This window comes from Narcine bancroftii, chromosome 6, assembly GCF_036971445.1.
Source record: "Narcine bancroftii isolate sNarBan1 chromosome 6, sNarBan1.hap1, whole genome shotgun sequence".
Taxonomy (NCBI): Eukaryota; Metazoa; Chordata; class Chondrichthyes; order Torpediniformes; family Narcinidae; genus Narcine; species Narcine bancroftii.
Genome location: NC_091474.1, coordinates 182,952,361 through 182,967,685, shown reverse-complemented (window position 1 = coordinate 182,967,685; position 15,325 = coordinate 182,952,361). Strand labels below are relative to the sequence as shown.

The 15,325-nt window shown below is 40.5% G+C and overlaps 1 protein-coding gene across 3 annotated transcripts in view; it reads left to right on the top strand.

Annotated features, from left to right (window-relative positions):
* trdn (triadin) overlaps positions 1-15,325 on the top strand; it is a 512,395-nt gene that overhangs the window by 390,833 nt on the left and 106,237 nt on the right. For all 3 annotated transcript variants that reach the window (XM_069886892.1, XM_069886891.1, XM_069886893.1), the window contains one exon: positions 6,503-6,547. In XM_069886892.1, the coding sequence (XP_069742993.1) occupies positions 6,503-6,547 (45 nt within the window). The remainder of the gene's footprint in view (positions 1-6,502; positions 6,548-15,325) is intronic.

The window sequence follows — 15,325 nt, the reverse complement described above, 5'->3', positions numbered from 1 at the left end:
AGTGGCTTATCATCTCAAAGTGGAGAAGGGAATTTGCCTGATGAATAGTCATGGTATTTCTAAACACAAGAGTTAGAAATCACAGTGCTTGTACCTTCCAAATACTGTATGTGCCTGTCTATCCCGAAATTCTCTATTTGAATCCATCCAAACAAGATTTGACTATTCTCATCTAATGGATTGAGCCAGGTTGATTGCAGGGAAAGGTGTGCTTGGTAAGTGAGAGACCTTCAAATGTGGACTTTTGAGAGTACAGAGTTTGTATGTTCCTGTCAGAATTAAAGGCAAGAGGTATTGGGGACCTTGGTTTCTGAGAGATATTGAGGCACTGGTTAAAAAGAAGGAGGTGCATGGCAGGTATAAGCAGTAAGAAACAAATCAGGCACTTGAGGAATGCAGGGATTAGCACAACATTGTTACAGCACCAGCAATCAGGGCAGGGGTTCGAATCCCACACTGTCTGTACATTCTCCCTGTGTCTGTAGGTTTTCCCCAGGGGCTCCAGTTTCCTCCCACTGTTCAAAAATGTACCAGGGATTGTAGGTCATTTGGGTGGCATGGGCTGTTACCATGCTATATGTCTACATTAAAAGAAAATTAAAGACCTGCAAGAAAATACTTAAGAAGGAAATCAGGAGGGCTGAAATAAGCATAAGGTAGCTCTGCCAGACAAAGTGAAGGAAAATACCAAGTATATTACAAATATATTAAAAGTAATAGGACAGCAAGGGACAAAATTGTACCCATTAAAGACCAGAGATATCATCTATGCATTGATCCAGAAGAGATGGGAGAGATTGGCACCTTACTCAGAAGGTGGTCACAGAATCTATAGAAGTGAGGCAAAGCAGCAGTGGGGTCATAGACTTTGTAGGAGGTGCTTGGTGCCTTGAAGCAAATAAAGGTGGATAAATACCCAGGGCCTGACAAGATATTCAACTGAACCTTTGGGGAGGGTAGTGCAGAAATTTCAGGGGCCCTATCATAGGTATTTAAAACCTCCTTCGGTGAGGTGCCAAAGGACTGGAGAAAAGTTAGTATTCTGTTGTTTAAGAAATGCTCTAAGAATCATCTGGGTAATTATAGATCGATGAATTTCACATCTGTAGTGGAATGTACCATAACCGGCCAAATATACAAGTACTTATAGAAAGGGACCAATTAGAGATAGTCAATATAGCTTTATGGAGTTTTTCAAGGAAGTTACTAGGAGACTTAATGAAGGAAAGGCTGTGGATATTGTCTATATGGACTTCAGAAATGCTTTTGATAAGGTCCCATATGGGAGATTGGTCAATAAGGTTCAGTTATTCAGTGTACAAGTTGAGATAGTAAATTGGATCGGAAGTTGGCTTTGCAAGAGAAGCCAGAGAATGGGAGTAAATGATTGCCTATCCAACTGGAAGCCTGTGACTAATGGTGTGCCTCGAGAATCAATCTGGGTTCATTGTTGTTTGTCAACTATTATCAACAATCGGAATGATAATATGGTAAAATGGACCAGCAAATTTGCAGATGACGTGAAGATTATAGGTTGTAGTGGACAGTGAGGAAAGCTTTCAAAGCTTTCATTGGATCTGAACCAGTTGGAAAAGTGGATTGCAAAATGGCAGATGAAATTTAATGAAGAAAAGTATGAAGTGTAGCACTTGAGAGGATAAACTAGGGTAGGATTTTTATGGTCTTGAGTACTGGCATTAGGATGTTATGTTGATAGGCAAGGCCAAATTAGCAGTACTATGTGCAGTTTTGATCACCTACCTACATGAAAGATATCAGTAAGATTGAAAGAGTGAAAATAAAATTTTAAAAGGTATTTCTGGGACTTGAAGAGCTGAGTAATAAGGAAACATTGAATAGATTAAGACTTTATTCCTTGGAGCATCAGAATGAAAGATTTGACAGAGGTATACAAAATTATGAGAGGTGTAAATCAGATAAATGCAAGCAGCCTTTTTCCACTGATAATGGATGACACAAGAACTAGAGGACATGGATTAAGGGTGAAAGGTGAAATGTTTAAGGGGAACATTCAGGGAAACTTCTTCATTCAAACATGAAAGTGTGGAATGAGCTGGCAGCAGAAGTAGTGGATGTGGGTTCGATTTCAACATTTAAAAGAAATTTAGATAGGTACATGGATGGGAGGGGTATGATCAAGATGGATGTTTATAGGATTCGGCAGAAAAATAGTTCAGCTTGCACTAAATGAGTCGAAGGGCCTGATTTTGTGCTGTGCAGTTCTGTGGTTCTGTTGCCTTATTTGTCTCAGCTTATTTGCTGCATGAATTCTGAAATTCACTGTCAGTTCACTTGATTGGAGAAAGAGAGACTATCTCTCATTGCTCCTCTCGACCTAACTGACATGACTGATTGCACTGACCTCTTTCTACGACTTTACATTGCCTTTGATGTTGGCAAGATCAAACTCCCTCTGCTCCATTATTATCTATCCTGTCATAGCTGGAGAATTATCTGCATTGACTTCTCTTCCCATATTATTATCATTATTACATCTGGTGTCCTCTTTGGCATTCTTTCTTTTCTTATTGATGTGAATGTCCCAGCAATATTATTCAAAAAACATCAGTGTGCATTTGGATCCTGATCATATTATGGGTCCATTGTATCCTCCCCCTGCATCTATAATGTTACACCAATGGCTGCCATTTATTTTTGAATAAGCAGATTTCTTCCAACTAAATACCGAGCAGCCTCCCATAAACCACTTCTTCCCTCTCTCTGGTATCTGCCTGAAACTGAACTAGACTCTTTGCAGTATTGCTGCCAAATGTGACTCCCAAAGTAAGCTCTAGATCACATATCTATTGTGTTATAAGATTATGCATCATGAATGGAGCCCAAGTCTGCTGTGCCTCAGTTTATTGGTTCAGTAACTCTTATAATTCCCTTTTTAATCCTTGACAGGCAAGGAATACAGTTTCTCCAGGTTGGTTTCCATCAGTTTACCTTACATAAAGTGAGGAATTTCAAAGCTCAACTGCTCTTCTTCCACCTTTCACAAATGCCAATTTACCCATTGCCTCTCCTTGACATACTCCTTGCCCATCTTTCCATTTTCCTACAGACCTGAAATCCAGGCCTCTTGATCATTCCTGCATACCTCACTATTACTGGTTGTATCATTAGCTGCCAGGACTCTTCGCTGTGGAAATCACTCCCTTGTGCTTGTGACTACTTTTTATTCCTATAACATTTATTAAAATCCTCTTTGACGAACCATTCAGTTATCTTCCACGTTACCTCCTTCTTGCTCATTCTTGTTTTGCTCGATAACACTTCTATAAAGTGCCCTTTTTTGACTTTATAAAGGCACTATAAAAATGTAAGTTGTAATTGTATGAACATGATGTTTTATAATCAGGAATAGAAAAATGATTTTAACCAAAGGTATACTGCTTTATTTTATTTTATGTAGAATTGAATGGAAGCAGAGGTAGTTAATGAGCTGTAATATGACTGTGTTGGGTTGAGTCTCTTAATATATTGGCTACTTTTCCAAGGCAGCAGGAAATGTGGAGGGGGGGGCAGCGGGGGGAGGGGGTGGGGGGGGCGGGGAATTGGTTTAGTATAATGGTTTGAGCCGGTCTCATAACATTCTGTAGTTTCTTGCGGACTTAGGGTGGAGTACAGCCTGACAGGATATCTGTTGTTGTGGGACACAGATATCATTCCTCAGGCTTCTGTGGAAGTGAAGATGTTGGCGCATTTTCTTAGTTGGACCAGGGCAGTTCGCTGGAAATGTCTAGCCCAAAGAACTTAAAGCTGTCCACCTCAGCTCCATTGAGGGTAGTGAGCTCAATCCCCCCTTTCAGAATTTAGTATCCTTATTATCTAGATGATTTTAAGAGATTCTTAGACATGTGGATGAAAGGAAAATAGAGGGTTATGGGGTAGGGAATGTTTAGTACTTATCTTTAGGAAGGGCTATATGGATTAACGCAACATTGAGGGCCGAAAGGCTTACACTGTGCTGTATTGTTCAAATCATGGCTAAGGGTCAGGGTAGGGGGATGGCATCTATCATGGACCTGTTGTGTTAGAAGGCAAATTGTAGTATATTGAGGCTGGTTTGGAAGATGGAGTTATCATCAGCCATGACCAACCTCTTGAAGTATTTTATCAAGATGGCAGTCAGAACATCTGAGTGATAATCACTTGGGCTCATTATTATGTTTTTCTTTGGCATCAGGATGATTATTGCCTCCTTAAAGCAGGCAAATCCTTCTACCTATAGAAGGGAGAGGTTAATGATGCCTGTGAATACTTCCATGCTAATCTGTGCAGGAACTATACATGGTGTGTATATATATATATATATATATATATATATATTTATATACACATATACATACATACATATATATATATATATATCGGGCCAGTCCCTTTTCATTAGTTCACACTTAAGAGGATTAATTTTACATATGTGTTAGTTATTGCAGTTGCAGGCATGCCTGATATTGATGATGTGTGTGCCACTAGCTCACTGGCCTTCTATTTGAAGTGAGCATAGAATGCATTGAGTTTGTCAGAGAGGGATACACTGCTGCTTGCTATTCTCCCCTGTTTTGTTTTATTATCCATGATAATGCACATGCCCTGACAGAGTGACTGGCTATCTGTGAGGTTAGTCTGGGACTCGCCCTTGGTTCAGTACTGCCTCTTGGCATCACTGATAGCCTTGTGGAGGTCATATCTGGATTTATTATGTAGGGCTGGATAAGTTGACTTGAAAGCTTCAAACATGGGCTTTGGTGGTGAGTGGGCCTTGCAGTTCAGTCAAGGTTAGGGTGGATATGGATTGTTCTCTTTGGTGCACATGGTGTGTACAGTGCAATGACATTTTAATTTATTTGTCTTTCAGTTTGTAGGCATTAGTGAAGATATAAGCATTTACTACCTATCCTAAATCTGACGTAAGAAGGTGAAGGAGGGAGGGAAGGGAGGGGGGGAAAAGGGGAGAAAATTACACTGTATATTCAAGAGGGAAATGTTCATGTGTATTTTGGTCAGTTTGGTTCATAGTGTGAAAAATATTTTTTTTTAAAAAGGTGGAGGAAAGCCAAAATGCTGATATCTTCCTAGCCCCTTTCACACTTGCAAGTGATCCCAGGAATTAACTGCCAAATGGCCTTTAAAGAATCTAGTGTGAAAGCAAAATCAGCCATGCTGGCATCAGATGATATCATCTCACACTGGGGATAACATCCTCGACCCCTTGTATAATCCCCTACATCTGTAGATCCCAGTGTTGCAATCAGGCAAGTGTGAAATGGGTAATTGCATTGTGGGATTGAAATGACCCAAGTTTTTGCATGAGTGCAGAAAGGCGAAGAAAGAAAATGAAGGTATAAACTTTGCCATGGGAAAGTCGCAGTGGGAGAGAGAGGGAGGTAATAAATAGCAATAGCGGACAATTTTTAAACAGCATGGGAAAATTGGTAGTGCTATAGTGCACAATTTATAAAGACCATGGGGAAAAGGCAATGGCGGACCTGCCCACCCAGAATTCTATGAGGCAGAGAAAGGGCTGTATGCACGGAGCATTCACGTGGGGTTTCTCTGCTGCATTAGCATTCTGAGAAGTCAGGTCCACTATTGCTTTTTCCCACGGTCTTTATAAATTGTGTGCTATAGCACTACCAATTTTCCCATGTTGTTTAAATCATACAATAAAGTGCTACCAACTTTTCCACCCTGTTTAAATAAAGTGTCCGCTATTGCTATTTATTGCTAGCATTTTCCAATGGTCCCTTATAAAGTTTTATATAGGTCGGCACAACAACGGGAGCTGAAGGGCTCAATCTGTGCTGTACGTAAAACTTAATTGTTATAATTAGGCATGATTAATTTTGTTCAAATATAAGATCATAATACATTGATCAGGATTTAGGGCAGGTCCACCATCACTCAATGTGTCATTACATCACTGGTAGAAGGCAGAACAGTTATAAACCCGGGGATGGCTCCTTGCAAGTGTGAAAGTGTTCATTGTCCCAGTTAGCAGAGGTCAAGTGTGAAAAGCCAAACCCCATTCCTGTCCCAGGACACTGAATGGCCAATTTAGTGGGACTCAAGTGTGAAAGGGGCTTCTGATGACAATGGGGAGATTCACAAAGTTATTGTACTTGCTGCATCAGGAGGTTATCCATGTTTGTGTGGATGGTGAAATTTGATCCCATTAAGGCTTTCATTGTTACAGTTAGTATGCATGCAGAATTTATTACTTAAGTCTGTTTAAAATACCTGCTGTATGTGTTCAGCAATCTTACAATAATGATACTACATTTGTTCAAGCAAGATCAGACATTACATCATGCAGTTAAATTATTCATCAGCCTTCTGTGGTTTATGATGATGTAAGGTCTTAATATTAGATGCTGAGCAAAATTTATTTCATCGAACAGATATTCATCCTAATTTATCCTGAAATTACTACAGCGTATCAATCACTAACTCCTTAATTATTGTCAAACAGGGCTCAAAGTTGTAAAAGAAAAAACGATGGATCACACACAGCCAGGTAAGATTGGTGAAAGTTTTTTTTAAAAAACACTATATTTGAACATAATCTAATGGTTATCAAAGTGAATATTGCCAGAACTGGTGGAACATAACATGTTTCATTTTGAAATGCTAACAAATGTTACTCTCGTGCATTCTTGGAGAACCCTTTGATATTTAAGCACCTACAGCTCTTAGATTCTCAAAACAGGGCATGTATGAGGAATTTGGGCAGAACGGCTTTTAAAGGTAGAGCCGCTATGGAAAAAATATATATATTTGCATGAATTTGCAACTTACCACCAAGCAGCCTGAATTAGAGGCAGTTTTGTGTAATCCATTCAGTATGGCATTAAAGGTGTTTAAATTTGCTGATTAGAGTGCCAGAACTACTGAAATAGGGACAACATTCCCACCTTATTGGTCTGGACTTGGAGCATGTAAGAAAGGACAGCACAGAAGAACAGTAACCCATCCAAATCTCAGAATGAGATAATTCTGCCATTATAACTGAGCCACAAAACTTACATTTTACCTGTTATTAGCAGCAATGTGAATGAAATATTATTGGTAAGAAAGATAGTTAAAAACACAATGCTGGAAAAATTCAGCAGGTCAAACAGAATTCTCCACACCACCCAGCATACACTCTGTTCTCACTGCTACCATCGGGAAAGAGGTATAGGTGCCACAAAACTCGCACCATCAGGTTGAGGAACTGCACCACCATCAGACTCCTCAACAATAAACTCAAACGGTGAGGTATTTAGGACTTTTAATTTTGCACTTCATTGATTTTTTTTAATATAGCTCTGCATTACACAGTCCATTTCTTTATTTGTTTACACCTGTATGTGAAGTCAGCTTATTTTTGCACAACCAATAAGTGGTAATTCTGCCTCGCCACACGAAAAAGAATCTCAGGTTGTATGTGATGTCAAATGTACTCTGACAATAAATCTGAAATCTGAGTATATCAAAGAAAAAGATACATAACCAACATTTCAGGCTTGAGCCCTTCACCAAGGTATGAAAAAATTGTTGGCAGGCACCAAACAAAATTATGGAGGAAGGGGCAGGGGGAGGAGAACAGTCCCAAAATGAGGAGGTAATAGGTGGATATGGCATCCCCCCCCCACCCCTTTATGATTTTTTGGGCACTTGCCTAGATTTTTTCATTTTGTAAGTGTAATTTTGGGATTGTTGCTGAAAGAGGAAGAACGAGGGACTTGGGAGAGCTGTGTCAGGAACCAGCTTGAGGTGAGTGGAGTTTAAAAGGGAGCAGGGTGGAAACTCGTGTCATTGTACGTTCAGGACCAATGCTGAAAGAGGAGGAGACTTGGGAGAGTTGTGAGTGTTGGGAACCAGCTGAAGGTGGAATGGAGTTTAAAAGGGAGCAGAGGGCAAGTTAAGGGTTAAATAGAATGGTGATTGGTGGAAGGAGCAATAAAGATAAAAAGTAATGACAAATAAAAAGAGGAGTAGCTCAAGGGGAGTGGCCAGGGTGTGAGTGGCCCAGTGTAAAAGTGGGACATAGAGGCTTTAGCTCATAAGGCTTCGGCGAGCTGAGGATGAGCTTGTTTCCAGTGAGGTAAGGCCAGATAGATGTTTCTATTTAAATTAGGAAGAGTTAATGGAGACAGCTAAGAAAGTGAAATGTTGGCAGGCACCAAACAAAATTGTGGAGGAAGGGGTAGGGGGAGGAACACAGTGTGGGAAATCTGGGACAGCACAATTGTCCCTGATGACTACACCTGCAAGAGGTGCATCCAGCTGCAGCTTCTGGGAGACCAAGTTAGGGAACTGGAGTTAGAGATGGATGAACTTCAGATAATTTGAGAGGCAGAAGTAATGATAGAGAGTTACCTCCAAAAATCGGGAGGCAGGTAACTGGGTGACTATTAGAAGAGGGAAGGAGAATAAGTCAACAGTACAAAGCAATAATAAATATACTGTTTTGGATGCTGTTGGGGAGACGATCCACCAGGGACAAGTTGTGGTGGTCTCGTCTCTGGCACAGAGGCTGGTCCCTCTGCTTAGAAGGGAAGGGGGGAAAAGCAGAGATTGGGGACTCATTGGTTAGGTGACTGGATAGGAGGTTATGTGAAAGAGATTAATGATCCCAGATGGTATGTTGCCTCCCAGGTATTGGGGTAGCTGATCGAGTTCATAGCATTCTGGATAGGGAGGGTGAGCAGTCAGATGTCGTGGTCCATGTGGGAACCAATGACATAGGGAGGCATAGTGATGAAATCTTGAAGAGGGAATAGAGGATGTTAGGTGAGAAGTTAAAAAGCAGGACCTCAAGGGTGGTAATCTCGGGATTGCTAGTGGTGCCACATACTAGAGAGGGTAGATGAATAGGAAGTTGTGGCAGATAAATGTGTAGTTGAGGAATTGGTGCAGGGGGCATGGGTTCAGATTTGTGGATCATTGGGATCTCTTCTGGGATTGATCTGACCAAAATGGATGGGTTGCACCTGATCTGGAAAGGGAGCATTATCCTGGAGTTCATGTTTGCAAGAGCTGTTGGGGAAGGTTTAAACTAGTTGGGCGAGGTGGAGGGTGGGGGGGGGGGGGGGGTGGTGGGAGGTGGGAACCAGAATGTGAGTGCAAAGAACAGACATAATCAAAAGCATGATGCTATTTATATGTTCTGTGTTTGTGAGGAAAAACAAGAAGGGGACAAAACATAAATATAGCCAGTTAGAGGGTTTGAAATATATCTATATCAATGTTAGGAGTATTAGGAATAAAGGAGAGAACTTAGAGCATGGCCGTTACAAGAAGGGTTGGATTGGCTGATGCAGGTACTAGTATTTATGTTTTAAAAGGAATAGAATAGGAGATAAGGGTGGGGGAGGGGGGTAGAAGTAGCATTATTAGTCAGGGATGAGGCTGTAGAGGGAGTGTCCACCGAGTTGATGTGGGTGGAAGTCAGAAATAGGAAAGGAGCAATCACTAGCTGGGAGTAGTTTATAGGCCCCCAAATAGCCCTCGGGACACTAAAAAGCAGATAAGCAGGAAGATTTTGGAATGGTGCAAGAAACACAGGGTTGTAGTTATGGGTGATTTCAATTTCCCTAATATTGATTGGCACTTCCTTAGTGCACGAGGGAAAGATGGGGTTGAATTTGTCAGGTGTGCCCAGCAAGGATTTGTTACACAATTTGTGAACAAAGCAACATGTGGTGAGGCCATTCTGGATCTAATCTTGGGTAATGAATCTGATAAGGTGGCAGACCTCTCGGTGGGGGAGCATTTTGGTGAGAGTGACCACAACTCCCTGAGCTTTAGCATAGCCATGGAAAAGGATAAAAGCAGCAAAATAGGAAAGTATTTAATTGGGTGAGGAACAAGGCAGGAACTAGCAAGAGTAAATTGGAAACAGATGTTCAAGGGAGAAAGCACAGAACTAATGTGGGGGAAGTTTAGGGACCACTTGTGCTGTGTTCAGGATCAGTTTGTCCCATTGGAACAAGGATAAGATGGTAGGAAAAGGCAAACATGGTTGATAAAACAGGTGAGGCAGTGAGTCAAGAGAAAGAAGGTAACATATATTAGATCTCGGAAGCAGGAAACAGGAAGGGCGCATGAGAAGTATATGGTAGCCAGGAATGATCTTAAGATAGGTCTTAGGAGAGCTCAAAGGTGGGATAAGAAGGCCTTGGCATGTAGGATTAAGGAGAACCTTGAGGTGTTCTATACTTAAGTGAAGAACAGAAGAATGATAAGAATGAAAGTGGGGCAGCTAAAGGATAAATAAGGCAACATGTGCCTGGAAGAAGTGCTGGTTAGGGAGGCCCTAAATTAATACTTTCCTTCAGTATTCACAACCTTGATTAGGGTGAGGGCAGAATAGAATGGGCTTGTGTACTGAATAGTGTTGAGATTAAGGAAGAGGAAGTGGTTGGATCTTCTTAAAAGCATTAAGATTCTCAAATCCCTGGGTCCTGATGCGATATACCCTAGGTTACTGTGGGAAGTGAGGTAAGAGATAGCAGAAACAGTAGCTATGATCTTTGAATCCTCTTTGGTCACAGTGGAGGTGCTGGAGGATTGGATAATGCCAAATATTGTCCACTTGTTTAGAAAAGGTAATAGGGAGAATCCTGGGAATTATAGACTGGAGTCTTATGTCAGTAATGTGCAAACTATTGGATAGGATCCACAAGCATTTCGAGAGGTACAATCTATTCTGGATAGTCAGCATGGCTTTGTGAAGGGAAGGTCATTGCTCACAAGTCAATTTGAGCTTTTGAGAAGGTAACAAAAAAAATCAATGAGAGTAATGCAGTAGATGTGATCTATGTGGATTTTAGTAAGGCATTTGACAAGGTTTCCCATGAGAAACATGTTCAGAAAGTCTTGAGGCTCAGGATCCAACCTTGGTTGTGTGGATAAAAATAAATTGGCTTGCAGGTAAAAAGCAGAGTGTAGTAGTGGAAGGAAAGTATTCTTCCTGGAGGTCAGTGACTAGTAGAGTACTGATCTGTTCTGTGACCTCTGCTCTTTGTGATTTTTATAAATGACCTGGATAAAGAGGCGGAATGATGTGTCAGTAAGTTTGCAGATGATACAAAGGTTGGAGGGGTTGTGGATGGAGCTAAAGGTTGTCAAAGGTTACAAAAGGATATAGACAAGATGCAGAATAGGGGAGAAAAGTGGCAGATGGAGTTCAATCCGGAGAAGTGTGAGGTGGTGGATTTTGGAAGGACAAACCAGGAGGCTGAGTATAGGGTTAAAGGTCAATTACTAAAGAGTGTGGAAGAACAGAGTGACCTTGTGGTTCAAATCCATACACTGCTGAAGGTCGCCACACCGATTGATAAGATAGTTAAGAAAGCCTGTGGGATGTTGTTCTTAATTAATAGGGGGATTGAGTTCAAGAATAGAGAGGTCATGTGGCAACTCTGTAAATCTTTGGTAAGACCACATTTGGAGTATTGTGTTCAGTTCTGGTCACCTCATTACAGGAAGGATGTGGAAGCTATGGAGAGGGTGAAGAGAAGATTTATCAGGTTGTTAACTAGATTAGAAAATAAGTCTTATAAGGCAAGGTTAGCCGAGTTGGGACTTTTTTCTTTGGTCCGTAGAAGGATGAGAGGAGACTTAGTAGAGGTGTATAAGATTGTGCAAGTCATCAATAGTGTGGACAGCCAGTGCCTATTTCCCAGGGCAGGTATAGCAAGCACGAAGACGAGTACAAAGTGAAGGGAGAGTAGTTTAGGGGAGACATTAGGGGTAAGTTTTTTTGATGCAGAGAGTTGTGTGTGCCTGGAATCCTGGAATGCCTTGCCAGGGATGGTGGTGGAGGCTGAAACATTAGGGCATTTAAGAGATTCTTGGACAGGCACATGAAGGAAAATAGGCACATGGATGGAAGAAAAATAGAGGGGTTTGGTGTAGGGAGAGTTTAGTAGTCTTTTAAGGAATATATAGGTCAGCACAACATTGAGGGCCGAATGGCCTTTGTTCTGTAGTGTTCTATGATGAAAGGGTCAAGCCCGAAACATTGGTTATGTATCCTTATCTTTGCTATATAAAGAACTTCCTGAGTTTCTCCAGCACTGTGGCTTTACTTCAATCACAGTGTCGGAAGACTTTCATGTTTTACCTTGGTATGAAAGCCTCCATTTCTGTGAGCTGGAATTCACTCAAAATGAGGGTTAGTTTTCAGTTTCTTTGAATGTTGTGGCCAGCAGAGGATAAATAAGCATATAAGAAATAAAAGCAGGAATAGGTAATTTTGTTCATTAGGCCTATGTTATGCTGGGTAAGTTCATGATCAATAATTTATCTCACCACAACTTTCCTGCATTAATCTCTTTCAGCTTGATTCCTTTAAAAGTCTATTAATTTTAATTTAAACATACAGACCATTTTAGTCCACAAGTCTATGCCACCCAATTTACACCCAATTAACCTACTCTCCCTGTATGTTTTGAATAGTGGGAGGAAAATGGAGCCCCTGAGGAAAGTGCACGCAGACACGGGGAATATGAACAAATTGCTTACAGATGTTACAGGATTCAAACCCCTGTTCCAATCGCTAACTGCTATGCCAACCGTGCTGCACAAAGTAGATTAATATCTACTTTGACTATATTCAGCAACTCATCGATGGAGAACTCCAAAGATTAATTTCCAAATGGGTGAAGAAATTTGTTCTCATTTATTTTCTGAATGGTTGAGACTTGACCTGGGTTTTGGACAAACCTTTTAAGAATATTCAAAAGCATAAAGCTCTACATGCTGAATATCTGTTATAAAAATGAACATGTTTGAATTCAGACAACAAATGTGGAGATGCTAAAAGAACAGTTAATATTTCAGGTTGAAGGCCCTTCATCAAAGCTCAGGAATTTTAAATATTTAAATGAGATCATATCTGAATTCTTCTGAGCTCGAGAAAAGATCAAGATTGGCATGGTGATCCTTCGTTAGATTCTTTCTATCACAAGTTAAGGAGATGAGAGCTGTATGCAATACCTCAGAGATGCATGTCATCCAGGGACTATAATTGGAGCAAGATAAAAGTTCTACTGTTTTACTCAAAGGTCAACATACAGTCTGTCTTTATAATTGTCAATCAATTTGTGAACCTTCAGTGATCTGTGAAGGTTAGCCTGGTTTTACTGAATTCTATTGCCTTTCAATCGCTCACCATTTAAAAATATTCTGCCTTTCTTTAATTTTCATCTTTGTCCAAATGAATCATGATAAATGCCAGATCATATTTTGATTTAAGTTTTATCTTCAGATGTGCTGTTGGAATATGATTGTGGTTTTACCGAATACTGGAACAAAGCTCAATGGTGCATATTGAATTAGAATGTATTTGAAATGTTGCATAAACATAAGAAACAACAAATAAATGATGAGTTTTTCTTGCAGTTCTTCTAAGTCCCTCCAGAGGAGGACTGTGTTATTCAATAGAGCTGAGGAGCAAATGAAAAAAGAAACATTTCTGTCTTAAATCATAAACTAATGTTCAGTATGAAATTTCAGGATATAAATGGATATATTATCTGATTGATCCAATTAAATTCTTCACTGAGAAACATAAACCACAAAAAAAAACTTCGCTGAAGCCATTTTCTGCATTTATATAGTCCAAACACTTCAAATCCAAATGGTGATAGAATTTCATGGGAGATGTTGTAAGGTAAAACATCATGAGATGGGAATGTGTAAGGAGTTACCCTGTACAGGGCTGTAACAAGATGTGAATGCATCCTTGTACTTACAAGATAAGAGAGACATTGATGGATTGAGAGGCAGGAAGCTAGCAGGGAAAGGATAGCAACAGTTTTAGTCATTGGACAAGTAATGATATGATGATGTTCTAAGCACGTATCCAAGGGTATAAAAAATCACCATTTTGCTGATAACGGCAGAATGCATTCTCCGACTAACATCGTTAGTCGCAAGTGTTACAATCCGGTAATAAAGAACAAAGAACCCTGATTTCGACTCAGTCTGGTGTTTGTCTCACTCATTCATGAACAAAGCAGACCTAACAATGTTCAGACTTTTTTTTGCTTATTATTACTTCATATTTTTACCATTCCAGCATTACAATTTTAAGTAGCTGCATGTTTGTTTTAAACTGTTCACATTTCCTTCCCTGGTGCTTACTTAAGAATAAAGGTTTCTTTCTGTACTTTGTAAATGCTGCTGTTATACTCAGTAAATTTTTTTTAAAATGAGAGCCAGGTCAAGTTACTTGACACTGGAAGCTGTAGTGATTTGTATTTCACAGCCATTTCATCTCCTTAATACCTTAACCCAGCATTTCCCAAACTGGGTTCTGGGGAACCCAGGGGTTCCGCAGAAAGTCACAGGAGTTCCACAGAAGAAATGGGTATAATAACTAAAACTTTTAATAACTTTTTATTTAATTTAAATTACTTTTTAACCTGTGTTTCTAAAAGGTTGCCTTGATGCTAACAAACCAAAAAGGGGTCTTGAGCCTGATGTCAGCAGCGCAGACTTCACTGCAGACGTCAGGCCTCAAGACGCCATTTTCAATCAATGAGTCTCAGATTTCTTTTGGCACGAGGCTGGCCCCATTTTTCAAATTTAAGCTGCGTCCCCTCCCACCCTCCCATTTGTTAATTCACTGCCTACCATACCACCCTCTCACTGAAGTTGGTGTGGGAACTGGTGATGAAATTGGTGTGGGTTCCGGAATGGTGGTGGTTGGGACTCGGACCTGTATCAATACAGGCTTCAGCAGCTATGGAATGTTTGCAGTCAGGGTCACTGGCAGAGTTGACAATGGGTCCAGAACCTGGTCAGCAGGGACAGGGATTAACAATGGAAGTGTTGGAAGCTGAGGCTTGTGGGCAGAAGGGGCTGGGATACAAGCCCATGTTGAAGGAATCAGGAGCTCCACATCTGTGCAGCCAGGGCCGAGGTGGTTACTCACATCAAAAGCATTGGGAGGTCTGGTCTGTGGGTGGCTTAGGACAGGTTGGACACCTGATTCTGGAAGGTCAGTGATGGTGGGCATTTGGGGTCTGGGAGGTCAGTGATATTTGTACTTGCAATTTGCTTAATATTCATTTGAAACAAAATAATCAAATTCTGAAGAAATGTGATTTTCCAAGCACTGCCTCAGATTGCTTACTGTTTAAGAAAAATAATTTAATTTAAATTAGATTCAACCATGCTTGAACTGAAAGTTGACACCATTCTACTTCCGGTTCATAAATATGGGGTTCCAAGATTTCCAAGTGCCCCTCAAAAGGGTTCCACAAGCTTAAAAAGTTTGGGAACCCCTAAAGATGAC